Source organism: Eublepharis macularius, chromosome 11 (genome assembly GCF_028583425.1).
Source record: "Eublepharis macularius isolate TG4126 chromosome 11, MPM_Emac_v1.0, whole genome shotgun sequence".
Lineage (NCBI taxonomy): Eukaryota > Metazoa > Chordata > Lepidosauria > Squamata > Eublepharidae > Eublepharis > Eublepharis macularius.
The window spans coordinates 90,966,785-90,994,346 of NC_072800.1; the positions used below are offsets into that span (position 1 = coordinate 90,966,785).

The 27,562-nt window shown below is 45.5% G+C and overlaps 1 protein-coding gene across 2 annotated transcripts; it reads left to right on the forward strand.

Moving 5' to 3' along the window:
- The first annotated feature begins 1,708 nt into the window (after window positions 1-1,708).
- Window positions 1,709-16,891, forward strand: C11H1orf35 (chromosome 11 C1orf35 homolog). 2 transcript variants are annotated; one of them, XM_054992148.1, is made up of 9 exons: window positions 1,709-1,888; window positions 3,999-4,165; window positions 6,451-6,601; window positions 7,333-7,378; window positions 11,372-11,454; window positions 12,129-12,201; window positions 12,933-13,012; window positions 14,588-14,725; window positions 16,501-16,891. In XM_054992148.1, the coding sequence occupies exons 2-9, from the start codon at window positions 4,072-4,074 to the stop codon at window positions 16,847-16,849; spliced, it is 1,014 nt and encodes a 337-aa protein (XP_054848123.1). In that variant the 5' UTR covers window positions 1,709-1,888; window positions 3,999-4,071; the 3' UTR covers window positions 16,850-16,891. The 2 variants fall into 2 exon arrangements, with proteins under 2 accessions (XP_054848123.1, XP_054848124.1); XM_054992149.1 differs by having other exon boundaries at window positions 12,132-12,201.
- The last annotated feature ends 10,671 nt before the right edge of the window (window positions 16,892-27,562 follow it).

Genomic DNA, 27,562 nt, shown 5'->3' on the forward strand with positions numbered 1-27,562 from the left:
GGTCACATCCTGAGAAGACACAATTCTCTGGAAAAGCCAGTAATGCTAGGAAAAGTGGAAGGCAGTAAGAAAAGAGAAGACCTAAAACGAGATGGCTGGACTCAATAAAAGAAGCCACGTCCTCCATTTTGCAGGATCTGAGCAAGTCCGTTAACAATAGGACGTTTGGGAGGTCTTTCATTCATAGGGTCGCCATAGGATGGAGGCAACTTGACCGCGCGCGCGCGCGTGCGCGCGCACGCACGCACGCACACACACACACACACACACACACACACACACACACATATGTATGATATTGCATTGTTTATTGAAATGTCTTTGAAATGAACTGTACTACTCCTGCTGCGTAATCCGCCTTGAGTCTCAGAGAGAAAGGCAGACTATACATAATGTACATAAAATCAGGGCTTTTTTTCAACTGGAACAGAGGGAACCTTTTGAAAATGGTCATATGGCTGGTGCCCCCCCCCCCCGTCCCTTATCTCCAGACAGAGGGGAGTTTAGATTGTCCTCTGCACCGCTGAGCGGTGCAGAGGGTAAGCTAAACTCCCCTCTGTCCGGAGATCAGGGGGCGGGGCCACCAGCCATGTGACCATTTTCGCCAAGGGCGATTTAAACTTTTAAAAATTCCCCCCTTGTTCCAGCTGACCCAAAGTGACGTCCTTGTGTGGTCCTGGGAGCATGCGAGCACTTTGCATGCGCGCATGTGGTACCAGGGGCACCACCATCTCCCGCCAAGAGTTGCCCCCTGTGCTGGCAACCCACTGAGTTCCACCACCTCTTTTCCCAGAAAAAAGGCCCTGCATAAAATAATACAAAAATACTGCCTGGAGCAAAAATCCAAAGCTATGAAAGGCAGGAGACTCAGCCAGTGCCAGAGGAGGCAAAGCACGGGCGGAGTGCATGCCTTCTTCGCATGCACCAAGCTGCCAGATGCAATTCCTAGCGACTCTTTCTCTGCCAGCTAGTCAAGGACACACAACAGGAGCAAAATCAAAAAGAGTCCAGTAGCTCCTTTAAGACTAACCAATTTTATTGTAGCATAAGCTTTCGAGAATCAAGTTCTCTTTGTCAGATGCATGATACAGAGACTGGTCAAATATAGAAGAGGAGGGGAGGAGAGAGAAGAGAGAAGATGCAGTTAGGGGGGGAGAGAGGGAGGGTGCAACCAAAACATTCCTTTGCTAGTAAATGTAAACATCTCCTTTTGGTGTCCTTTTTGGGCCAGTTGGCTTGAGTGAGGCTTCAAGGGAGTTTGCCCTGTTAGTTTGCAGCAGTAAAATAGCTAGACCATCCAATTCCTATGTAGTATAATTGCACCCTCCCTCTCTCCCCCCCACAACTGCATCTTCTCTCTTCTCTCTCCTCCCCTCCTCTTCTATATTTGACCAGTCTCTGTACCATGCATCTGACGAAGAGAACGTGATTCTCGAAAGCTTATGCTACAATACAATTGGTTAGTCTTAAAGGTGCTACTGGACTCTTTTTGATTTTGCTATTACAGACTAACACGGCTAACTCCTCTGGATCTTTGACAACAGAAGCAATGGTCTCCGCATTGCAGCTTACAGCAAGAACAGCCTGGCCACCCCTACCAGCAATTTGGTATAGTCTGCCCCCGCCCCCAGACATGCGCTGCAATGGTCTCTCCCCAGGCTTGCGGAAGCTGCCGCCGCCGGAAGTTGGACTTGGTGTTTGGAGCACGTGAGTCTGCAAGAGAAGTGGGTCTTGTCTGCGACTTGGAGAATCGGCTTGCCTTTCCTGGGCCAGGCTCGGGCAAGCAGATGCTTTTGGCTGGAGGTCGAGGGCGGCTGGATCTCAAAGAGATGCATTAGTGACGGGAGAGGGATATATAGAGTTTTATTATTATGGACTGCCTTCTGCTGTAAGTATGATCCTGCTGGTCGTTTCTGTGTTGTTGAACACGTTAGGCGTAGCATTGCTTATGCTCTTTTTCAGCATGTCTTGCGTTCTGTATTGGATTCCTGCCGGTTTTAAATCTTTGCACATATGTACCTTATTGCATTGCACGTTAAAGTTTATTAGAAAGGAAAAGACAACATAAAATACATACAAGAAAAAAAGCATTAACATTAACAGAATATACAGTTTATTTTTTATGCCATTGATAGTCTGCCTTTCTCATTGTGGCTAGTGAGATTAGTACAGTCAATATCAAGGACATTTCCATAAGCAATGCCATTGGGTAAATAAACACAAGTTTACAAAGACCTGGCATTGGCAAGAATCCAATACAGAGTTGAAGAAATGCTCAGACAGAAACATAATCAATTCTAGGACTGACATTAGACCCTGAAGCACAGGTAGCTCATAGGAGCACATATTTAAAACAGCAGATAGTATGCAAGGAAACCTAGCACGTTTAAGCTAGAAAATATTGCTCCTCTCCGTTGCCTTACTTACTTTATACTCAGCATTTTATATTCAGCATTATACTCAGTATTTTATATTCAACATTTTAAAATATTCATTTTCTGAATAGCCTGCTTCCATAAAAACTATTCTTAGTTTTCCTTAATTACCAGCTACATAGTCAAAAAGGACTTTCCATTTTTCCAGAAATTCTAAGATTTGTCTGTTGTGCATATAGGAAATTCATTTAGCCATTTGCACGACTGGTTTTTTGACATGGTTACTAACTACTGGAGATGAAAGGCACCTGTCCTCAAGGTTCTATGGTATTCTGTTCCTTTTCAAAACAATGAGTTCCATTTGCAAAAGAAATTCACACTGCTCATGCTCAGAGATGTTTTCCTATTAGGTCTTTGCTGTTCTCTATGGAAAAGCAAACCAGGAAAGAGTCCAGTAGCACCTTTAAGACTAACCAACTTTATTGTAGCATAAGCTTTCAAGAGCCTCAGCTCTCTTCCCACAATCAGATGCATCTGACGAAGAGAGCTGTGGTTCTCGAAAGCTGACGATGCATCTGACAAAGAGAGCTGTGGTTCTTGAAAGCTGCTGATGCATCTGATGAAGAGAGCTGTGGCTCTCGAAAGCTTATGCTAGGTTGGTTAGTCTTAAAGGTGCTACTGAACTTTTTGTTATTTTGCTACTGCAGACTAAAATGGCTAACTCCTCTGGATCTGTGGAAAAGCACTTTGCAAATGATTTGAGGCACTTGGATTAATGGATCAGATTTTTTCAAAACAAACACTGTGCCCATCAGACCAGGTTTTAGCTGATTTTGTCTGCTTTGCCCAGAATAAGTGAATTTTGGTTTTGCAGTTTTTAATATATTACATTTTGGGGATTTTTATAAGCTGCCTTGCCCTGACCTGGATAGCCCAGGCAAGCCCGATCTGGTCAGATCTTGGAAGTTAAACAGGGTCAGCCTTGGTTAGTAATTGGATGGGAGACCTCCAAGGAAGACCAGCGTTACAGAAGCGGATTATGCAAACCCCCCTCTGTTAGTCTCTTGCCTTGAAACCCCCACAAGGACTAGTGGAAGAAGAGTTTTCAGTTGTTTGGAATCCCTTCTACAAGTGGATAAAAAGTAAATATAGAGACTAAGGCAACACTGTATGAAAGATTAGAATTCCCAGTCAAAGTTGTATTAGGATAAAGTATAAGTTGTGGAGAATTAGAATGTTGATATAAGCAAGCCTAAAATTTGTAAAAATTTTCTTTGTTTCTTTTTCTACTCTTTTATCTCCTTCTTCATCCCTTCTCACTTTCTAACTATCTGGAAAAAACAATAAAGTATATATATAAAAACCCACTAGAGATCACCGTACGTCAGCTATGACTTGATGGCACTTTCCACTGCCTTGAGCTGTTAAGAGAAATGTTTGGCCCGAATAAATGATTTTTTAGCCAGAGTGATATTATACTAATTGTCCTAGGCTTGACATCTCCATTTCTGTGGGTTCCATTATTAAATCTTCATTCTCTGCCTAATACATGTAAATTGTCTGATAGAATTTTAGCTTTGTGATGGATTCTGAACAGCTGTTCTCTCTCCTTAAATCTTCCAGATCCAGATGACCGAGAGCTGGAATTTGAGCTTCCTCTGATCTGAGCCTTGACATTCAGACAACTTTCTTCACCATGTTTGGCTCCTCCCGAGGAGGTGTGAGGGGTGGGCAAGACCAGTTCAACTGGGAGGACGTGAAGACGGATAAGCAAAGGGAAAACTACCTGGGTATGAAAATGCCAGTGTTTGTCTCACTTGCTTTATGGTGACTTTGGGCAACACACTGGGGGGGGGGGCGCGCGTGTTCTCGGTGCAAATTGCTTCAAGTCTAAAGCCTATCCCAGATGACACGTTTCGGCTGTGAACTTACAAAGTGTCCTTTAGCTAGTCGGTATCTCTTTTACAGCCCCACCGCTCCCTCAGTTTGCAATATGGAGGCGATCACGCTGGCGTCCCTTACGGGGTTGTTTGGAGGGATGCTGAGATAACATATACGTGAAGCACTCCAGGCACTCACAAGGGGCGTCCTTTGTTAACTTGTGAAATTCCCCGCTGGAGAACCTCGTGATGTCTGAGTTTAGTTGGCTTTAAAAGAAGATAAGCCACGTTCATGAGGAGACGTCCATCCGTGGCCTATTAGCCCCACCGACTAAATGGAACCTCTGTGTTCGGAGTCAACTGGGTCAGGTCAACTGGGAGAGCAATGGGGGTAGCTTTTGGCCTCTGATTCCAGCTTGTATGCCTTCCAGGGTCACTGTGTGAAAGAGGATGCTGGCCGAGACAGATCCATGGTCTGATCAGGCAAGGATATTCTGGGGATTATCAGTTATAGACAGGATGTGGATGGGAGAAGCTCGAAACGAAGAAAGGTATAGCTGGCTTGTCTGCAGAGGCAGTGGCTCTCCCAGAAGGACCTGAAATTGGGAACGTTGTCACCAAATGAAGTGCAATTGTTTTTTGAATTGGGAAACCTCATTTTGAACTTTATTGACTTTGGGGAAGGGGGTCCTCTCCATTCTGGCTTGTGGTTGTGCTTTTTGTTACTTATTTTGTAAAAACATGCCTATGTTTCAAATACTGATGAGTGATTGATTACTATTGTGCAGATATAATTTATTATTGCTTTTGTAATAACGTGTCTGTACCTGCAATTACCATTCCGTGCTGATGGTTAAGAGCAGCAGGACTCTAATCTGGAGAGCCAGGTTTGATTCCCCGCTCCTCCACTTGAAGCCAGCTGGGTGACCCTGGGTCAGTCACGGCTCTCTCAGAGCTCTCTCAACCCCATCCACCTCACAGGGTGATTGTCGTGGGGTTAATAATAACACACTTTGTAAACCACTCTGAGTATGGCATTAAGTTGTCTGGAAGGGCGGTATATAAACCGAATGTTGTTGTTATTATTATTATTGTCTACTCAGTCCTGCAGCAGCTCTTAAGGTTCTCGGGTCTTTCGCATCATCTACTATCCAGTCTTTTTCATTGGAGATGCCAGGGATAGAACTAGATAACATCTGCATGCAAAGCGGATACTCTGCCAGTGAGCCACAGCCCCTCCCCTCCCACGCAGACCTTTGGCACACACAACTGATGGGTTCCTTCCCGAGCAGCCTCAAGCCATGAGCTCAGCTTGACTGTACCTTGACCTGATCTCATCCTGTCTTCTGAACACCATTTAGGCCCAAGGTGGGCTGTAAATAAAAATATTATTAGTCGTAAAAAAACCGTTAGGGAAGCTCTCTATTAAGACACAACCTCCTACTGTAAGCTCGGCTATCTATGACTTCTAATTAGGTTTTCATATAGTGGGCCATTCTGGCCAAAGAACGGACTTGAACAAGTTCATGAGCAAATTCCACATTCCAAAGGAACTGGGAACCATGAATAGATATCTCAAAGAAAGAGCTCTCAGCACTTCCTTCAAACTACAGTTCCCATACTGCTTTGGAGGAAACCACAAGTGTCACAATTAAGGAGCCTCACAAGATAATGGTCTCACAGGATCACACATTAAGCTGCTTTATTCGGAATCAGACCCTTGGTCCATCCGAGTGAGTATTGTCTACTCAGTCTCCTGGGACTCACATTCGGTCCTTTTAACTGGAGACGCCGTGGATTGAACCTGCGACCTTCTGCCTGCAAAGCAGAGGCTCTTCCACTGAGCTGCAGCCTTTCCCCAGCTAATCCAGCCCTTTCCTTTCTTATGCTCCCTGAGAGTCTGCTTCAGTTTATCTTGAACATGCAGACGTACAAAGCTGCTTGGTACTGAGTCAGCCGCTGATGGAGCCTGGAATTATTTCCTTTGACTGCTGACCGGAGTCTCAGACTGAGGACGACCACCCAGACCCTCTTTTCAAGGTCTTTTTAACTGGAGACGCTTGAGAACGAACCTGGGACTTTCTGCTTGCCAAGTCTGGGCTCCACTGCTGAGCCCATAACCTTGCCTGTTGATGTCCTGGGGTGTCCATTCTCTCCTGCTCTGACGCTGTGTGCCGTTTTCCCCCCATCTGCAGGAAACTCCCTGATGGCTCCGGTGGGCCGCTGGCAAAAGGGGAAGGACCTCACGTGGTACGCCAAGGAGAAGAAAGGAAGTGCGGCCCTCTCCCGGGCGGAAGAACTGGCCGCTGTCCGGCAGGCTGAAGAGGAGGCCATGATGGCAGCTTTGTAAGCAGGACTAGCTATGCCCAGACTTAAGTAGAGCCCTGCTTGGTCTTGTCTGGCATCCTGTTCTCCACAGTGGCCAGGCAGGTGCCCCCGTAAAACCCACAAGGAGGAGCACAGAGTGTGAATCAGCAGTCTGCTGGTTCGACTTCCACTACTGCCATGAGCTCAGTAGGTGGCCTTGCGTAAGCCACTTCTCCCAGCCCTGGCCATGGGTTAATACGGCCCGAACTGCTTTATGTGTTCACACATGAAGATATGGAGCCAGCTGCCCTGCACAAGGGGTTCTGGGCACCTCTGAAGTGTGGCTAAAACTTCCAGCCACTCTCCCATTTCTGACTCAGTTCCCTTGCTGGAGAGGGGCCCCATTTTAGATTCTGGGTGCTGTCAAGTGTACCAGAGTGGCAGATGAAATGGTCTGACCAGGCTGTGTGTGTGTGGTAGTGGAAGGCACGATGCTGTGGAAAATTAGTTATTTATTTATATTTATTTCCCACCCTCCCCACAAACGGGCTCAGGGCAGCTAGCAACAATAAATCACAGGGCTTAAAACATCATAAAATTACAGAGATCAGTCAACAGTCTATTCGCCATCTTACAGGCCCTGCACAACTGCAACAGATCTCCAAAGTTCCATGCAGCCCCCTTGCAAGTAACTGAAAATGCAGTGGAGCTGGACTTTGTAGCTTGCCTCTCTTTTTGGTGATTCTCTTATTGCTGTTCTGTCTTTCCAGGGGCTACAAGAATATAAAGAAGCAGCCGACCGGGCTGAGCAAAGAGGTGAAAATGCTGCGTTTTTTACTTGCTTTACTTTACTCGCAGTGGCTCGCCTTCTCGTACCGCTTGGGTTTATCTGGCGTGGGGCTGATATGGGGAGGAGTGGTGCCCAGGATATGTGGGGTCTGGCCCTTGAAGGGGATTGAAGGTGAATTGGCCCTGGAAGGATACGGAGAGCCAAAACGGCTGTTCCTTAGATTGTATTCCACCCCTTCTCCATGCAGCTCCAAATAGTACGCGTAAGATCGGATACTAGCAATTTTCTGCTGGCAGAAGTGGATGGGTCTCTGCTGGTATCATGTGACACCCCCCCCCCAAAAACCCCCCGCTGATGCTGGGAGTTGCAAGACCGTTGTGGCTAAAAGGTGGAGATGTGGAATCAGGATAGATTCTATCTCCCTCCTCTTTTGTCAAGAGAATGTCCCCTTAGATTGTGATCCTGAGATCTCCCCACCTCCATTTTCATCATTCACGCACTCCTTTTTTTTTTTTTTTGAAAAATTTTTATTGGGTTAGAATCCATTATTTCCACATTTACATTCAATTTTCCCCAATTTTTTCATCTCTAACCCCCTCCCTTTCCCCCCCCCTTTTTGTTGACTTCCAACAGCTTTCCAACCCTTTGTCCCCTTTCCCTTACTTTTATTAGCTTCCTCTATCTAAAACAAATATATATTCTCCATTATTCTAAGCAGTACATCCTTAACTATTTTTAACATTATATGCCCAAACTGTAAGTCTTTGTTTCCATCTTAGATAAACAATTTATCCCAATTTTTCAATTTCAGATATTTCTATATATCATAAACCATATAGATCATACATTCGTTTATATCAAACAATTTGACTTATTCTCTATATATATTACTCATTCTATCTTTTTATAATAGTTCTATATATCTCTCCTCACGTAGTCAATCAATTTGACCCATCTATATCTTCAGACATTCAGTTTGGTACAAAACTTATCAGAAAAAAAGAAAATATTGTTAGTTAATCGCTCCTTATATTTAGTCCTTATAATTAATTATTTTCTCTATGTTCTGTTTGTTAACCTATATATATCTATATATATGTCAATCTATTAATCTGACTGCTTATTAATTCACATTTATCTCTTCTCCCCCCGGTAAAGTCTCCCCCCTCTACTTCAATACTTCAGTAGTTCTCAAACTGCCACAGTTTTCCTCCCACCTCCCATTTCTTCTCCAGGTATTGTTTCAGCTTCTCCCAGTCTGTGTTGAACTGCCCTGAGTCCAGATCTCTCAGTTTTCTTGTCATCTTGTCCATTTCAGCCATATACAGCAATTTGTAAGTCCAATCTTCAATAGTTGGCACTTCTTGTACTTTCCATTTTTGCGCATACAAAAGTCTAGCTGCTGCTGTCATATAAAATATCAACGTCCTGTGTTGGGCTGGAATTCCCTCCATTCCCAAGTTCAGTAGCAGGAGTTCTGGGTTCTTATTAATTTGAAATTGTAAAATTTCACTCATTTCTCTTATTATTTCCCCCCAGTACTGCCTGGCTACCTCACACGACCACCACATATGATAGAGGGAGCCCTCATGCTTCTTACATTTCCAGCATTTATTAGAAGTATTCAAATTCCCTAGCGCAATCTTCTTTGGTGTCATGTACCAACGATAGATCATTTTGTAAATGTTCTCTTTGATATTAATACATGTCGTTGTCTTCATTGTAGTTTTCCACAAGTATTCCCATGCCTCCATTGTTATTTCTTTATTAAAGTTTATAGCCCATTTCACCATTTGTGTTTTAACTATCTCATCCTCGGTATACCACTTCAACAGTACTTGGTATACCTTGGATATTCTTTTCTTATCTTCTTTAAGAAGGGTCTGCTCTAGTTCCGAATTCTCTATTCGTATACCTCCCTTTACAGAGTCCGAATTATATAAGTCTCTGATCTGTCTATACTGGAACCAATCGTAGTTAGGTGATAGTTCCTCTTGTGTCTTTATTCTAAGTTTGGATGCTTCAGTTTTAGTTATTTCTTTATACGTTAAACATTGTTGTTCATTATCAACAGCTCTCGGGTCTATCACCTCATATGGAACCACCCACAAAGGGGTTCCTTCTTGTAGATAAATTCTGTACTTCTTCCAGATTATGTATAGACTTCTCCGAACAAAGTGATGCAGGAACATCGAGTTGACCTTTACTTTGTCATGCCATAAATATGCGTGCCATCCAAATATTTTTTTATATCCCTCTAGGGCTAATAGTTTCTTGTTCTTTAATGTCATCCATTCTTTCAACCAAACTAGGCAGATTGCATCATGATAAAGTCTCAGATTGGGCAGTTGCATTCCGCCTCATCATTCACGCACTCCTGAAAGTTAATTTAGATTGAGAGAGAGTGACTAACTATTGCATCCGTCTGGCTTGCTATACCACGCTGTACCAGTATGCTGGAATCTCCCAGTGTCTGTGAAAGTGCTCATTCAGAGTTCTGAACCCTTAGGAAAATTTGACACAATTTAAAGGATAGAGCATAATAAAATTAAGTGCCATCAAGTCGCAACCAATTTACAGTGACCCCTCATGAGGTTTTCAGAGTAAGAGATAAGCAGAGGTGGTTTGCCGTTGCCTTCCTATGTACAGCAACTGTTGTAATAATACACCTTAACAATTTCCCCCGGTCTACCTTCCGATGGAGCTGAACTCCTGCAGTGCAACACTCTTCTTTTCCGTTTGCAGAACAGCAGCCCCGGGTAGGTCAGAAATGTGGCCAGTAAGAGGTAGGGGTGGGGGGCCCTGACGACCAGGTGAGCCTGATCTCGTCAGATCTCAGAAGCTAAGCAGGGTCGGCCCGGGTTAGTAATTGGATGGGAGACCTCCAACGAAGACCAGGGCTGCAGAGGCAGGCAATGGCAAGCCACCTCTTTCAGTCTCTTGCCATAAAAACCTCACCAGGGGTCACCATAAGTTCGCTATGACTTGACAGCACTCTCCACCACCACCACTGTTATCTACACCCTGACCTGGATAGCCCAGGTGAGCCTGATCTCGTCAGATCTCAGAAGCTAAGCAGGGTCGGCCCGGGTTAGTAATTGGATGGGAGACCTCCCGTGAAGACCAGGGTTGCAGAGGCAGGCAATGGCAAACCATCTCTGTTAGTCTCTTGCCATGAAAACCCCACCAGGGGTCACCATAAGTCCGCTATGACTTGACAGCACTCTCCACCACCACCGCTGTTATCTACACCCTGACCTGGATAGCCCAGGTGAGCCTGATCTCGTCAGATCTCAGAAGCTAAGCAGGGTCAGCCCAGGTTAGTAATTGGATGGGAGACCTCCCGTGAAGACCAGGGTTGCAGAGGCAGGCAATGGCAAACCATCTCTGTTAGTCTCTTGCCATGAAAGCCCCACCAGGGGTCGCTATAAGTCAAGTATGACTTGAAGGCAGTCTCCAAGAGGTGGGGAAGAAAGCTGAGTTGTCCATGTGACTTCGCCGCTATTTCTAGAGGAGGCCTCCCCTGGGCTAATTTAACATATGCACTGAAGGCTTGCAACCCAGTTGGCTTTCTCATGACCCTGGCCGACTCACAGCTGGTTGGATCCTGTGAACTGGTTCCACTAGCAGAATTGCTTTTTTCAGGCGGGAGACTCCTTGCCCCAGTGTAAACTGTTTCGACTAGCAGAATGGATGCACAGGGTCCAAGCTAGCATCTGGTCTTCCATGGTCTCTTGAGTACCAATAAAGCCTAAGTACTCCATGAAATTCTCAAGCTGGGAAGACTGTGGTCTTGGTTCCATTGGCTTCTCAGTTCTCATATTGCAACTGTTGCCCAGAGAAGGAACTGAAGGCAGATGGCCCAGTTTCACTGCAGAAACTGGGTGGAGGAGCAGTCTGGCCCTGAACAGTGCTATGGGAGAGGAAGTCCCTGTAGCTCAGAGCTGTAGTATCTTCATGGTCTCCCGCCCCGGATGTGTGCTGATTCTCAAAGTTTCTGCCTGGAATTCCTTTTCAAGGATCTCGCGGAGGTCTGCAAACGTGACGAAGCCGAGCGGGATGAGAAAGGCGTGGATCGAGTGTTGGGCCTGGGGAGCTCAAGGTAGGTGCAGCTGTTCTTCACATTGTTTGCCACGCTCCTCTCCAGTGGGAGGCGGTTTCCTGTGGATGGGTGAGAAGTTGCGACAGGAGGTGCTAAACTCCACCCGACTCATTCTTGTGTTTGGCTCAATGGTGCCAGGAGGTGGAGCATAGCTGGTTCACTGCCCAACTCTTCATCCATTCATAGCCCTCTTGACTGCAGACTTCTGTTGTGTCTTAGAGGAATAACTTAACTTGTGCTGTCTCGATGTGGCTGGGAGATCTGTAGAGCAAAGTCCTGCTTAGCAAGAGCTTGATGAGGTGTGTCAGAGCAGTCAGTGGATTTGTGTTGGGTCCTCTGTACTGAAAAGAACCCATTCCAGATGTAGACACTTAAGAGTGGCACACCCTCTCTTCCAAAACACAGCAGTCTCTTTAGTGCATTTTCCCCTCTCCTGTCCTCCAAGGAGCTTAGGAGGTGTGGACATGGTTGTCCATTCCTCTTTTTATTATCACAAAAGCCCTGTGACGTAGGTTTGGTAGAGAGAGGGGGTGCACCCAAGAGAGAAAGAGAGTGTAACTGGCCCAGGGTCACCTGGTGAGCTTTGATGAAGCCAGATCTCCCAGCACTTGGGTGCTGATACTTGAACTCCTTCTTGACACTAGCCATCTTATCCCAGTCTCCTTTGTTTTCAGAAGCGCTGGGAGCCGGATGATGTTTTCCAAAGAAGACAAGGAAGCTGCTAAGCTGGGGCTTTCAGTCTTTACAGTAAATCTTCTTTTCTCCTTCCCACTCCCAGTTCAGGTTCTTTAAAGGCGCTGGAATTCCTTGTTTCCTTTCTGCCTCTTGCTTGGCTTGTGAAATTGTATGCATTTTACCTCCATTGCAAAGCGCGCTCTGCATTGTGCACAAAAAGCAAGATGAAGAAAGTGCCTTGGAGAGCAGCGTCGCCTTCAGTTGGTGGACTCTGATCTTCCTCCAGGAGCTCAGAATGAGTTGCATGTTCTCAGAGGGTCTCCCATCCAGGGTCAATCTTTCTCCTGCTACTTTTGAGCTGTGGAACCGCACCATCTGCCTCAAGAGGCCGATGAAACTCAAGAGTTCTCTCTCCTTAGCCGGGCTTAGTTTATGCATCGCCAGCAGAATCAAATGGAGAAACTTTTTTCTGGTGGTAGACTGAGGTTGTGTGTTTCAGTTGTGCATGTGAAGGGGAGAGTAACCTCTTCCCTGCACAGAGAAAATCGGCATGTCAGGGAGAAATGTATGCTGGTTTTCTGGCATGCAGGCTGATCGACCCATAGGAGAGAATTGAAAACACCTGACAGCATGAAGCTGGGAAGTTTGGGAAATGCTCTTCCACTTGATTGTTGACAACAGGCCGTAGCGGACAGAGAAGTCTACAGGTTGGGAGGTTTGCCGCTGTATATGTTTCTCCCACCTGTTTTGGTCTGGCAGAATTTCTTCGATCTTACTTTTGTTTCCTCTATTTGGAATGCTAGCATCACCGAACAGCCAACAGTCCAGAGGTTTCTGCTCCTAAAAGAAAACCAGAGAAGGTAGAAGAAGCAGAAGCAATACAGTAAGAGCCAACTCCGTGGCAATTTTCTGATTGTTTTCTCGAGGGTCTGGGGTGTGAGGCTGCATGCTGTAAGACTGTTCCAGGATGATACCGTTTTAGACAGCAAGCGTGAGAATTCTGTGATTCTAATGCTCCCCTCTGTAAAATACACCTTGCAAACAGAAAGCCAACATGCCAGGGAGAAGACTAGACTAGGACCTTTCTTCCTGACTTGCTAGTTTCCTACATGCATGGATTTTTTTTTCCATTGGTGCACAAGCATCTGTGGACTGAAGAACAGCTTTGTCACAGAATGGCTGCAGCAGCTTACCTTCAGTCACACAGTGAAGATCCTTGTGCTGTGGTTGCAGTTGCTGCCGAGACGATTTTTTTAAAAAACATGCACAGCCCATCAGACCTCCAAGGGCCTGTCAGAAGCCTTGCTGGGCAAAAGCCCCAGCTGCCACCACCCACTTTCTAAAAACACTTTGCAGGTATAAGGCAAGGTGTTGGGTGCCATGGCGCACACGGGCACCGTGTTGGGAACCCCTGCTCTAAGGAAAAGAGGAGCGCATCTTATTAAAATGGCTGTTAAACACAGACAAAGCTTGCAAGGAAAAAAGAGGACCTTTCCCAACTCTCAGCAGTCTAAAAAGGCCTTGGCATAACTGTAACATTGTTTACATAAGTAAAAGGTAATGAAAATATGGAGCAGAAATAGGTTAGAATTCTTATTTTAAGGCTCTCAAAGATTGTGATAAAATAGTAAAAAGTCCAGTAGCACCTTTAAGACTAACTGACTTTACTGTAGCATAAGCTTTCGAGAACTACAGCTCTCTTCGTCAGATGCATCGGCAGCTTTTGAGAACCACAGCTCTCTTCGTCAGATGCATCTGACGAAGAGAGCTGTGATTCTCGAAAGCGTATGCTACAGTAAAGTAGGTTAGTCTTAAAGGTGCTAGTGGACTTTTTACTATTTTGCTACTACATACTAACACGGCTAACTTCTCTGGATCAAAGATTGTGATAATCAGTTATATCAAGTAATAAGCAGTGTTAGTGTTAACGATTTTTTTCTCTTTATTATTACTAGAATAACAAGTAGAAATAGGTTTAAACTTTGCATGTGTTGCTTATTCTGGAAAAATATTCAGTAGCTATTTTAATATCCATAAAGGTCATGACTCTAGTACTTTGTATTTCAATGATCCTTGTAGCACACAGTTTCACGTCTGCTTGTCCCTCTCCCCCCCTTTCTTTTCTGTACCCCCCTGTTTTTGCTTTAACAATAATTTTAAAAAATGCCTTGGCATTTAGCATGGCACTGAAAAGACATTAAGCTTGGTGCCAGACAAACAGATCAAAGAAGGGTGTTCCATAAAGCAACATGGAAACAGTTACAAGCAGGACTCTCTCCCCCCATTCTAAATTTGGTATAGCCTTATCAGGACTGTACCATATACCTGACTTCATATTTGGCTTGGCTCTTCACTTCAGGAAGCCGATCAAGCTCTGACCTGGCCAGGCCTCCGCAGGGAAATGAGTTCTTGGGAGATTGCACATTAAGGACAACTTGTTTCTTTTTGAATCACGCAGGCCAGAGGCCACCAAGAGAGCCAAAAAGAAGGAGAAGAAAAAGAAGAAGAAACATAAGAAAGAGAAGAAAAAGGAAAAACGCCATAAAAAGAGAACTGCTTCGTCTTCTGCTTCCTCTTCCCCAGACAATAGAGAAAGGTACTTGCGCAGTTGTTTGTGGATCTGTTGAGCTGTAACCCCCCCAGTGAAGTTAATTAACGTGGGGCTGTGGCTCATACTTGGCATGCAGAAGGTCCCTGGTTTGATCGTCAGCGTCTCTAGTTTAAAGGGATCTTGGCTACCAGGAGCTGGGAATGGCCTTTCTCTCTCCTCGAGACCATAGAGAGCAGCTGCCAGTCAGAACAGATAATGCTGATCTTGATAGACCAAGGGGATCAGGCAGCTTTGTATGTCTTTATTATCTAAATGGGAGGCCTGAAAACATTGAAGGGGCTGTATGTGTGTAGCTGCATTTTCAAACGTCTCGCACCAGAGGGCGCTGTAAGCAGCCCATAGACTCACCTTAAAGAGATTCATATTTATTGCAGAATAAGTTTTTGTGGGTTAAAACCTGCTATGTCAGATGCACGAAGGGGCTCCTCAGTCAGTAAAGTGCCCCCCTCCCACACACACTTGCAATTAACCTGGGCCTACTCAGCTGGTGACTTACCAAGCTGGAGACTAATCCTTCGCACCAGTTCTGTGTTTTTGCAGCTCCATCCTGGCAATAACAGGGAGGTTTATGAGCTGTATTCCGCTTGTTGTGACACAGCTAGTTCAGCCATCAGTTAGAATGTTTATGAATATCCCATCACATCACCGTGCATTAGCCAATGGTGAGAGGGGCCGGCAGATTGGCTGCTTTGCCTGTCTTATTAGATGGTATTTTTGACGTGGCATCGTTATCACATACCTTGCCTACTTGGGAATAAGCAGGTTATCCATTTGAACAGATCATTTCAGCAGTGAAGTTACCTGCTGGAGGAAGTTGTGATTTTCCAGAAAACGTTGGACCGGAATGTATTGGGAATTCTGCATCCTGGGAATATTCACTGTTATTTATTTATGTGCTTGCTTACTTCATTTATAGCCCTTCTTTCTCAAGGCTTTTTAGAATACATATTAAAAACTGAGCAGGCAGCATAAGACATTGAACAAACAGTGCAATAGGACTGGGATTGCAGAATTGCAAACTGACTAAGAAATGACATACTATAATGCAGAAATTATCAAGGTTGCCGTTCAGTTGCACCTCGAAGACCAACAAAGATTTTCGAGGGTATTTTGAGAGTCCAGCTCCCTTTGTCAGACAGGAGTAGGAATGGAGATCTGAGTCTTTTTTTATCCCAGTGAGAAGGCGGGAGGGGTGTTGCAAAGAAGTAAGGTAGGATGTGGAGGTACAATGTGAAATGTAATTAGCTTGACTAGAGGAAATGTAGAAAATCAGTATTTGCAATGCGAGAAGAATCCTGTGTCCTTATTCAGCCCTGCGGGGAGGTCCATTGTTCTGAATTTGTGAATGAACTCACAGTGCAGAAGACGGGTTCAAAAGGCAGAAGGCAATGCAGAGGAAGCAAGGTGATATATACAAGAAACTCTGCAATAGACTGCAGTCCTATTCCCTTATAAGAACATGCTTGAAGCAGTCTTTCTTTTGCCCCGGAGTTCTATATGTCAGTCCACTACATCCATGAGCAGGGGAGAGGGCTGATTGCAAGTTGCTCAGGGGAGAGGGCTGATTGCGGGGGTGGGGGTCTCTTGGGATTTAGAAAGCATGGGTGCAACTTCTGCTAAAGTGCATGCAAGTACTTTAGTGCCTGCAAGTATCTTGCAACCGGGCCTCTTGCCAAGCCTGCCTCCTCCTGTGCTCCTCTGGGGACCGCCAAATACACTGATGATCTGACCTGGCCACCTCTGGGGGTTTTTTTTTGCAGAAAATCACGGCCTGCCTCCCCTCCTGTGCGCCATCCATCATCCGCCCAGCAGGCTGGAGCCAACCGCCCTGACAGCCATTCATCACCCTCCCAAGAAGAACAGAAACTTCCCAGCAGGTGGCGCCACAGCCCGGCCTCTCCTGGCCGTGTCAAGGAAGGCACCCCCTGCGGCAGGCCATCGGCAAGGACGCATTCTCCCAAGCTAGGCGGGAAGGAACGGCAGAGTTTGAGCGACAGCCTGTCCCTGTCTCCCAGAAGCAGGGGTTCAGGGGGGCCGAAAAGGAGGAGAAGCAAGTCCCCCCCAGTATACAGAGCGAAGAGGAGGCATGATACGGACTCTGATGATTAAATATTCGCTGGAAACTGAGGCTGTGGCTATGGCTTTTTTTTTTTTAAAGAATGCTTTTATACTTTCTAACGGAGTCTGGTTCTTGGCTGTGCTGTTTGAGGTCAAGCTCTTTGCATTAGCACAGGGGTGAAGGGGAAGCTCAAATAACCTGACAAAAAATAACTGCCCCTAAAATTATTTTCCTTGTTAGAAGAATGAAAAAAGAGGTCAGTGTCCTGATAGCTGAACTCCCAAGAACGAGAAATCTGGTGAGATGAGTGCTTCTGTTGAAGCTAGAAGTGTTCGAAATGCTAGAAGTGAGTGTTTGAGTTACACAAAAGTTTTGGCACTGCTGATTAAATGCTAAAAGGAAAAAAAAGTGATATATGTCTGCACCAGCTCGGGTGTTTAACAGCTTTGGAAAAGATTAATAAAAAACTAGACTTTCCATTGAGCTGTTTCTGAACACAGAAAGATGGAGGTGTTCTTTTTAACAACGTCTATGGCGTGTGTTGGGCCAGCTATAACATATTTCCTATCAAATATGGGAGACTGTGGAAATACAGAAATGTGCCTGTCAAGTTTATGCTGCTGGACAAGTAACCATATCTGGCGTGCAGAAAGAAGATTCTTTTCAACCCGACTTCTTTGCATTATATAAATGGAACTATCAGTTCATCAACAACAGAATATGTTAAGGGTGGAGCTTTCCTCCAGCGCAAGGCAATTTCCTCTGGTGGCAGAAGAATCCCATGCGCTTGAAGAAAGCACTTCCCTTAGCCCAATAGAAGCGCATGAGCCAGCTATGAGTCCTGTGGTACCTGGAAAGCACATACATTGATTGGGGCAGAAGATTTCATGGGCCAGCATTTTCTGGTAGAATCACTTCAGTGGGTAGGTGTTAAATGGGTATATAACATGCTGAAGCAAGCTGACGTTTTACGCCTCTGATGAAGTAGGATCTCGTCCACGAAAGCAGATCTCGCAATAAGCGAGTTTGTCTTTAATGGGCCAAGGGCATCTCTGTTTCTGCTGTAATAGACTTAACCGGGCTGTTCCTCTGGGATTTGCCCCTAATCGGAAGGAATTGTCTTCCTTAACTTTGGTAAAATGCTCTGTGCAGGGGATTCAGCCCCTCCAAATCCATCCTTTTTTGCATTTGGAGAAATCCGTAACTGCTGCGCTGCCCTTGAGAGTACTGGGTTGTGCCCTTTGATGTCTACATGCAGGGAGGTAAAGTAAAGGTAGTCCCCTGTGCAAGCACCAAGTCATTACTGACCCATGTGGGGGGTGGGGGGCGTCGCATCATGGCGTTCTCTTGGCAGACTTTTGTTATGGAGTAGTTTGCCATTGCCTTCCCCCAGTCATCTACACTTTACCCCCAGGAAACTGGGTACATTCAGGGAAGAGGGCCCAAACTGTCTCCTTTCTTCTGGGGAATTTTTAATTGTTTTGTCACTATATTGCTCTAATGTTTTATTTCTGTGGGGAATATATGTCAGATTTTTATAATTTTGTATGTGCATATATAATGCGTAGACTATTGTAAAATTAAAGTTCCTTCCCTTAAGAGCGTTCTGTATGAGTCAGAGTCTTGCTTTCTGCTTTTGAATGGTTTCATTGACCTAGTCAGAGATCAGCTCCTTTCGCTGATCGTGTGTAATGCTAGTATGGTTCTGCTCTTATTTAAAATTTTTACATGTTGCATTTCTCCTGAAACTGAAAACTCAAAGCAGCTCACAAATTATAAAGCCATAAACACTCTAAAATAAATAATAATAATAGTAACTATAATAGTAAGTGTGCTTATATACTGCTCTTCTAGACAGATTAGTGCCTCACCCAGAGCGGTGAACAAGTTAAGTGTTATTGTCCCCACAATACAGCTGGGGCTGAGAGGAGTGGCTTCCCCAAGGCTGCCTACTGAGCTCATGGCAGTAGTGGGATTGGAACCAGTAGAGTGCTGATTCGCAGCCGAACCACTTAACCACTGTGCTACAAGACATCCATTATTACTACATCTATATGACAGCCCTTCAAAGTACTTGAGGATAATCATCTTCAAGTACTTGAAGGGCTGTCATATAGAGGATGGCGTGGAGTTGTTTTCCATTGCCCCGGAAGGTCCTGACAGAGCAGTCCCTCAGTGGAACAGGCTTCCTCGGGAGGTGGTGGGCTCTCCTCCTTTGGAGGTTTTTAAGCAAAGGCTAGATGGCCATCTGACAGCAATGCTGATTCTGTGAACCTGGGCAGATCATGAGAGGGAGGGCAGGAGGGATTACATCAGTGCTTAGTTCTCGTGGCCCCTTCTTACATGCCCAGGGTAAGGCCAATTGCCACCTTGGGGGTCAGGTAGCAATTTCCCCCAGGCCAGTTCCTGGAGGGTTTTTTTTTGCTGTTTTCTGTGCATGGAGCAGGGGACACTGGGGGTGTGGGGAGGGGAGGTAGTTGTGAATTTTCTGCACTGTGCAGGGGGTGGACTAGATGACCCTGGAGGTACCTTCCAACCCTATGATTATATGATCTGTGGTTACCGATTGCCTGCTGGGGGGGGGGGGCTGGAGACCTCCCACTCCCTGCTGTGTCTGCCTGCTGCCACTCAGTTATATGGCAGGAGGAAAATGGTAGGCGAAAAGAGGGTGAGCAATTGTCCCACCCCTAGCATGGTGACGCCATTTCTTGCATGACCTAAATGTGACGTCATCAACCAGGGATCCCTGGAGGGGCTACCCCACTCTTAGCACAATTCTCTAAACCTCTTCCCTTCCCATGACACTGTCATTGGGTCTCTCCTCCATGGATTTGTCTGGCCCCCTTTTTGAAGCCAATGCAACTCATCAAGACATCATGGGACTGAATTCCACAAGTTAGTGAAGAAATACTTCCCTTTGTCCATCCTCAATCTATTGACCACCAACTTCACAAGGGCTCATGAGTTACAGTATTTGGGGAGAGGGAGAACATTTCCTCCCCACCCCTGCATAGTTTTCTAAACTCCTATGCTGCCCTCCTTATTTTGTTGTCCTTTTTTTTGCATAGATATCTTTGTTGAGAATATTTTAGATATTAGAGTGGAAATAATACTCCAGTCGTCATAAGCAACACAGCTGTTAATTATAAAACTAGCATTGCTTCTGTTGTTGCTATTCCTCTGAATCTGATTTGACGTCTTTTGCATATGTCACAGTAGGCATCAAGTCTCGGGTTTCTAACAATCCCTTTATAATGTGTCATAGATCCAGAGGAGTTAGCTGTGTTAGTCTGTAGCTGGCAAATGGCAAAGAGTCCAGTAGCACCTTTAAGGCTAACCGACATTATTGTAGCATAAGCTTTTGAGAATCACATCTCTCTTCGTCAGATGCATCGTCAGCTTTTGAGAACCACAGCTCTCTTCGTCCGATGCGAAGAGAGCTGTGGTCCTTGAAAGTTGACGATACATCTGACGAAGAGAGCTGTGGTTCTCAAAAGCTGCCGATGCATCTGACAAAGAGCTGTGGTTCTTGAAAGCTTATGCTATAATAAAGTTGGTTAGTCTTAAAGGTGCTACTGAACTCTTTACCATTTTATAAGGTATTTGTACTAGAACAAGGCTTGAGTCTAGTAACAGCTTAAAGACCAACAAGACTTTCAGGTTGTAAGGTTTTGAGAGTTGAACTCCCTTCTTCAGATACTTGGAAATAAAGTGGAGAAGGGGAAAATGGAAGCCACTTCGGCTTCACATTGAAGAGAAAAATGCGGTATAAATGCAGTAAATAAATGATATGCTTTAAAAAGGAAGGCCTGAAAACTGTATTCATATTGTATAAACGGATGTTTTTGTAAGATAAATCCACTTCAAAGAGGACATTAAACATCTTTGTTTTTTAAAAAAGAATAGTTTTATTATTAATATACGACAGATATATTGATACTTGTATTACTTTGTAAATCGAGCTGGGATCAATTTTTTGCTCATCCAGATAGCTTTCTTAATCTCAGCCTTATCTACATCAAAGGATGATGGATAGAAAAAAAGGGGACCAAAAGAATCCTCATAGGCAGCCCTGAGATTCTTTGAGGAAGAGAGAGAACTGGAATACATTTTCAGATGGTTTGCTGTGTTGGTCTGCAGCAGCAGAACAAGTTTCGGGTCCAGTAACCCCTTTAAAGACCAACTAGATTTCGAGGGTATTTCAAGCATTCATCATCTGTTAAGCCGATACATCCTGTGTTCTGTGCCGGGGCTTGATCTGGGACCATGTGAGGTCACATTAGATATGACAAACTCTGAGCATACACAGAGCACCTTCCCCCCCCCCCCGCCCCCCAGCCACCATAATCAGTCCCCAGTATAATAGCTGGAAGGTGTGGGTTGCCAGGAAGTTTGAGACTTAGCATCTCTTGTGGACTTAGCATTCCGAAGTCTGTGGTTATCCTGCAAAACGGGAGGAAAATGATTCCAAGCTGAAAGCAATCTATGGAAGAGTATTTGGCCCACCTGGTGAATTAGGAAAATGATTGTCCGATCCAACCCAAATGTCCCTGTTGAAAGGGACAAAATGTCTTTATGGGGGGAAATAACCCCATTTATTTTTTTAGCTGTAAAGAGATCGGGAGCGATTGCCCATGAGAAGCATTAGCTAAGGCCGCTGTCTAGGTGGGATGCTCTTTTTACGAGCAGACTGTTTTGAAATGCCCGATGGCTTTACAATGGGCTGCTCCCCAGGCCGTAAATGCGTGAAACTATCCCCCTATTCTTAAAACATATTTTTTTCAGCTTGGTTCTGGGCCCTTAAGAGGTAAGAAAGAAAGGAAACGGGAGAGAAAATATCCTATTGAACGGAAAACAACAGCCAAATAACCTCACTGCATAATAATGCAGAGAGGAGGGAGGGCCTCTCTCACCTATGTGTTAAGTAGGGTGGTGGTGGTGGGAAAGGAAGCTTTTGGGGTTATAAGCCCTGGGCAGAACTACAAGCTAAGGAGTTGCAGGAAAAAGGAACAGGCAGTGTGAAATCAGAAGGCTGTAAAGACCCAACTGAGTGTGCTTTAGGGAAATGAGGCTCAGCTGGCATGGGGCGGGGAGGGGTGGCCCATCCACTTACTGGACCCAATCCGGCTAGGAACATGGGTGTGAGAAAGCGGCTCCCAGGAGGAAAACCCATGTGCACATATACGTAGGAGCAGGCCTGGAGTTGGACATGTGTATCCATGTGAAATCCGAAGCGCCAGTGCTGGCCTGCTGTATTAGAATATATGAAGCAGCCTTATGTTGACTCAGGCTATCGGGCCCTGCAGTCCAGTGTGGTCTGCTCTGACGGGCAGTGGCTCTCCAAGGACCCAGGCAGAAGGTCCCTCTTGGCTGTTGCCGGCAATCCTGCCAGTTTGGTGTAGTGGTTAAGAGCGGCAGGACTCTAATCCGGAGAGCCAGGTTTGATTCCCCACTCCTCTGCTTGAAGCCAGCTGGGTGACCTTGGGTCAGTCACTTAAGAGCGGCAGGACTCTAATCCGGAGAACCAGGTTTGATTCCCCACTCCTCCGCTTGAAGCCAGCTGGGTGACCTTGGGTCAGTTACAGCTTTTTCAGAGCTCTCTCAGTCCCACCACCCTCACAAGGTGATAGTTGTGAGGATAATAACAACACACTTTGTAAACCACTCTGAGAGGTTGTTAAGTTGTCCTGAAGGGCGGTATGTAAATCAAATATTATTATTATTCAACTGGAGGTGCTGGAGGCCAAAAGCAGGTGCCACTGGCCCTCTTGGGGGAAGGGATATAGGATTTCCCTGCTGCAGATACACTTCTTGGGCATCCCATATCTTCAGTCCAATCAGAGTTTATGCCCCCTGGCTGGACTGGTCTATCTGGAGGCCCAAAAGGAGAGATTTTCCCATGAGTGGGTTAAGATGTGCTGGGAAAAGACCAGGCGCTGTTACAACCCCCAAAGCGATACATCAAAGGCGGTTGAAAATAGTCTTCCCTGTGAAATCACCCCAAATACCCACTGGTTGCAATCCAGGTTGATCTAGTGATAAATCTGCCCCCCCCCCTTGGAAGCCAGCAGGATATGAAAGTACTCCGCTGAAAAGCACGCCCCACACGTTTTTAAATGTGGCAGTCATGAATTCCAGTTGCAGCAGCTCAAAGGGAGGAAAGAGAGTGGCTGAATGTCGGCAACGCGTTTCTCATTCCTGTGATGCGCAAACAAAACCCAATTCTTCACACATGTATCACTTGGGAGCCCCCCCCCCCCCGTGCTCTGCTTTAAAAATGGTCAGACAGCTTCATTCTTTGACCCGTTTCGCACATTTTGTTTCCTGCTTCTGTTGTCACGGTAGGCAAATTCTCTCCCCTCCCTCTAGATTTCCCATTTTTATCCCATCTTTGCTCCCAGAAGTCAGGGAGCTCTGCATGGTGCACTTTTTCCCATAAGTAGATCTGACCGAGAGTGATTAAGGCTATGCAGTAAGCTGCAAGGCCGACCGGCGATTCGAACCTGGCTCTTCCATGTCCAATATTCTAACCATGATCCCACACTGGCTGAGATCTCTGTGCTACTTTATTCACAAATGCCACTTGGCTTCTTCACTGCTTCTCCTGTAAGCATTCTATCTATTTTTATAGGTGCTACTGGACTCTTGCTCTTTTCTACTGCAGATAAATGTGTGGTAGGGTATGAGCTTTCGTGAGTCTTATAGGTGCTACTGACTGACTGGCAGTGGCTCTTTTCTACCGCTACAGACAAACTAACACAGCTACCCATATCTATCCGCCTGCCTGCCTGCCTGCCTGTCTATCCATCCATCCATCCATCCATCCATCCATCCATCCATCCATCCATCCATCCATCCATCCATCCATCCATCTATGCTCATGCAGCTATTGCCTTAAGCATAAATTAAAATGAGAAAAAACGTACTTAATATTATTTCTCTGATATTTAATTTTTACCCCTATATATTTTGCCACGGAAAGAGTAATGGAATCATTTATATCCAATAATAACCATGTCACCTGAGTTCTCATATTAGGTAATTAAGGTAGCCCTCAATTCATTGAATATGGGATACTCTATAATCATGTCTTTAGTGGTTCCAGCTTTATCATATAGTCATCTGCATGTTCTGTTAGGCATCTGATGAAGAGAACTTGATTCTCGAAAGCTTATGCTACAATAAAATAAAATTGGTTAGTCTTAAAGGTGCTACTGGACTCTTTTTGATTATATAGTGTGTGTGTGTGTGTGTGTGTGTGTGTTACGTGTTGTCAAGTCGCCTCCGACCTATGGCAACCCTATGAATGAAAGACCCCCCAAAATGTCCTGTCATTATTAACAGACTTGCTCAGGTCCTGCAAACTGGAGGATGTGGCTTCTTTTACTGAGCCAAGCCATCTCATTTTAGGTCTTCCTCTTTTCCTACTGCCTTCCACTTTTCCCAGCATTATTAACTTTTCCAGAGAATCTTGTCTTCTTGCGATGTGACCAAAGTACGATAGCCTCAGTTTTGTCATTTTAGCTTCTAGGGAGAATTCAGGCTTGATTTGATCTAGAACCCACTTATTTGTCTTTTTTGGCCGTCCGTGGTATCCGCAAAACTCTCCTCCAGCACCACATTTCAAATGAATCAATTTTCTTCTTGTTGGCTTTCTTCATTGTCCAACTTTCACACCTTTACATTGTAATGGGGAATACCGTCATTTGGATTATCTTGATAGTATATGGTACTTTCTTGTATCTACCCTCCAACCGCAGTGGGAAGAGACCCTGTGCGCACTCACGCTCTTTTGCTCGTATGCAATTGAGCTTTGAATTAGACTTCTGCTCTGGACGGTCTGAGCAAAAGCGCTCCGGACTCCAGCCGGAGCTGGCAGGAAGTGGTGATGATGAGTTCATTAGCGTACACACATGACCCTGCCCTCTTCTCCTGGCATAAATCACGCTCAGCTCCTTGGCAGAGCTCAAAGGTCAGGAAAGGATTCTGACGGGCTGTGTTGGGACAAAGGCCCTGCCACAGCCCATGTGCTTCTGAGTGATAGACACATGTGTCACCCACCCCTGCTCTTTCCCCTTTACTAGGGGTTGAAAGGAGCTCTTTCAGCTTATCAGTCCACCTTCTTTGGGTGAGTCTGTATTTGTTTGGAGGGGGGATGACAAGTTCAGCTGCTTCTAAGAAACAGGGAAGCATCTCTCAAGCCACTGTCCTGAACTCAAGCCTCATTTAAACGCCTGCACTCTCCTTTCATTGGATTTGGATTTTGCATGCACGTGGTGTCTCAGGGAAACGGGACCTAATCTAATCAAGAGAAAAACAGAGATGGACACATAATAGGGTTGCGAGGTCCAGGTTGGGAAATTCCTGGAGATTTTTGGGGGGTGAAGCCTGGAAAGCGTCAGGTTTGGGGAGGGGACTCAATCGAGTATAAAGCCATAGATTCCACCATCCAGAGCAGTCGTTTTCTCCAGAGGAACTCATCTTTGTCGCCTGGAGATCAGTTATAATTCCAGGAGATCTCCAGCCTCCACCTGTAGGCTGGCAACTCTATTCTAAGCTAGGTGACACCTGAGGAGGTCCTAGGTTTTGAGAGCAAGATCCAGGGCTGACAGACCAACTAGATTTTTCACTGATTATAGGTATTAACTATCAGCAAGACTCTAGCAAAACCTCAGTGGTTTGAATTTCACTTTCACATCATTATAGCTTCAAGAGGGTAGCTGTCTTGGTTTGTAATAGAAGAGCAAGATTCAGGGCCAGTAGCACCTTAAAGACCAACTAGATTTCCAGGGGACGAGCTTTCAACGAAGAAAGCTTTGATTCTTGAAAGTTCATAGCCTGGAAATCTAGTTGGGTCTTTAAGGTGCTACTGGCCCGAAATCTCGCTCTTTTGCATCAGTATAGTTCACCCTGAACTTCCTACATCATGCAACTCCTTTGACCCCTGCTATTTTTCTCTATAATCTCCAATATCAACATCTGCGTAGTGTGAACCCTCTACGTGCATCTTACAAAGTGGGAACTAGTCAATGCAAACTTTTTGACAGATAGAATGCTCGTTAGTCTTGTCACAATAATGCTGCTTAAATTAGAGTTGCCAACTCTGGGCTGGAAAATGCCTGGAAATTTGGGGGTGGTGCCTGGGAAGGGCACGGTTTGGAGAAGGGAGGGCATCAAGCAGAGTAGAATGCCACAGAGTTCCTCCCCACAAACAGCCAAGCTACAAGTGACGCCTTACACAGGTTGGACACTTGTCAGCTTCCCTCAAGTTTTGATGGGAAATGTAGGCGTTCTGGTTTTACAGCTTGGCTCTCCATTACAGCTGCAAGACCAGGATGCCTACATTTCCCATCAAAACTTGAGGGAAGCTGACTAGTGTCCAACCTGTGTCAGGCGTCACTTGTAGATTGGCTCAAAGTAGTCATTCTCTCTAGGGTAGCGGTCCCTAACCTTTTTGGTACCAGGGACCGGTTTCGTGGAAGACAATTTTTCCACGGACCTGGGTGGGGTAGGGATGGGAGGCCGCGCCTCGCCTGCGCCTCGCCTGGCCGGCCCTGCACTTTTCATTAGAAATATCACCTTGCCTGGCCGGCTCTCTCCCATCATGCCTCTGGGTCTCTCCTCCCACTCCCAGGCGGCACACGCGCAGTTGCTGCCTCGTGCTGTGGTCAGTGTGGCTGTGGTCGTGACGTGGCTACCCCTCCCAAGACAGCGATGGCCTACTTCGCCTGCTCCTTGGAGCCAGCTCTGCACTCACCCACCTCCTGTGTGGCCCACTTGCTAACAGGCCACGGACCAGTACCAGTCTGCGGCCCGGGGGTTGGGGACCCCTGCTCTAGGGGAATGGATGTCTGTAATCTGGAGATTGCCCTGACCTGGATAGCCCAGATCATGGAAGCTAACCAACAAAAAGAGAGAAACGTGGTGAAAGACAACAATGCAACAAGCAACCCAGGAGTACTTAAGTAGTAACAATAAATGCAATTCCTGTGCCAGTTATCAAATATTTTACTCACAATAATGCAGTGTTTAAACACTTCTGTTATAGTTCACAAATATTCAACTGTATTTTCAAACTGACTCTCTGTGCTCAAAGAGAGTTAATTTTTAAAGTGCCTCAATATGAACAAACCAATTCCTATAGGATACATTAATATACAGTGCTAGTGCTAAAGTGCTAATTCCAAGTAGGAAGACATATTGCACATGAAATTCATAAAGTGCAAATATATAGATAGCACCGTTCAGCAAAGAGTATCCTCAAAATACTTTTTTCAAGTTTCAAAGGACACAAGTCTTAAAGTCCAAGGTTCATAAGCACTATGTCTCAATAGTCACAGAGAGTTCATAAATCTTGACTCGAAGATTCTCGTGTGGAGTGACTGTGAAGGTTCCTGAGTCCTCTATTGGGTTATCTAGATCCTTATTGGCCCATTTCAAAGTGTATCTTTTTCAAAGAGTCACAGTCAAGACATTCTCAACTTCATTCAAGTGTATAGAAGTGATTGTTTCCTTGTCCAGTCTCTCCTCTATTAGCCTCTTGCCATGAAAATCCTACCATAAATCAGCTATGACTTCATAGTAGAGGTGGGCACGGACTGGAAAACCAACCAAAATTTAACATGGTCTGGGCCTCCGCGGCATTCGTGAACTGACAGGTCATGGGATGCCCATTTTCTAGGGACCCCATGGACTTTTCACCGGTCCGTTGGTCTGTGGTCGGTTAAAGCCTGCCGGTACCACTAGCAAGTGGCGCCAGGAGC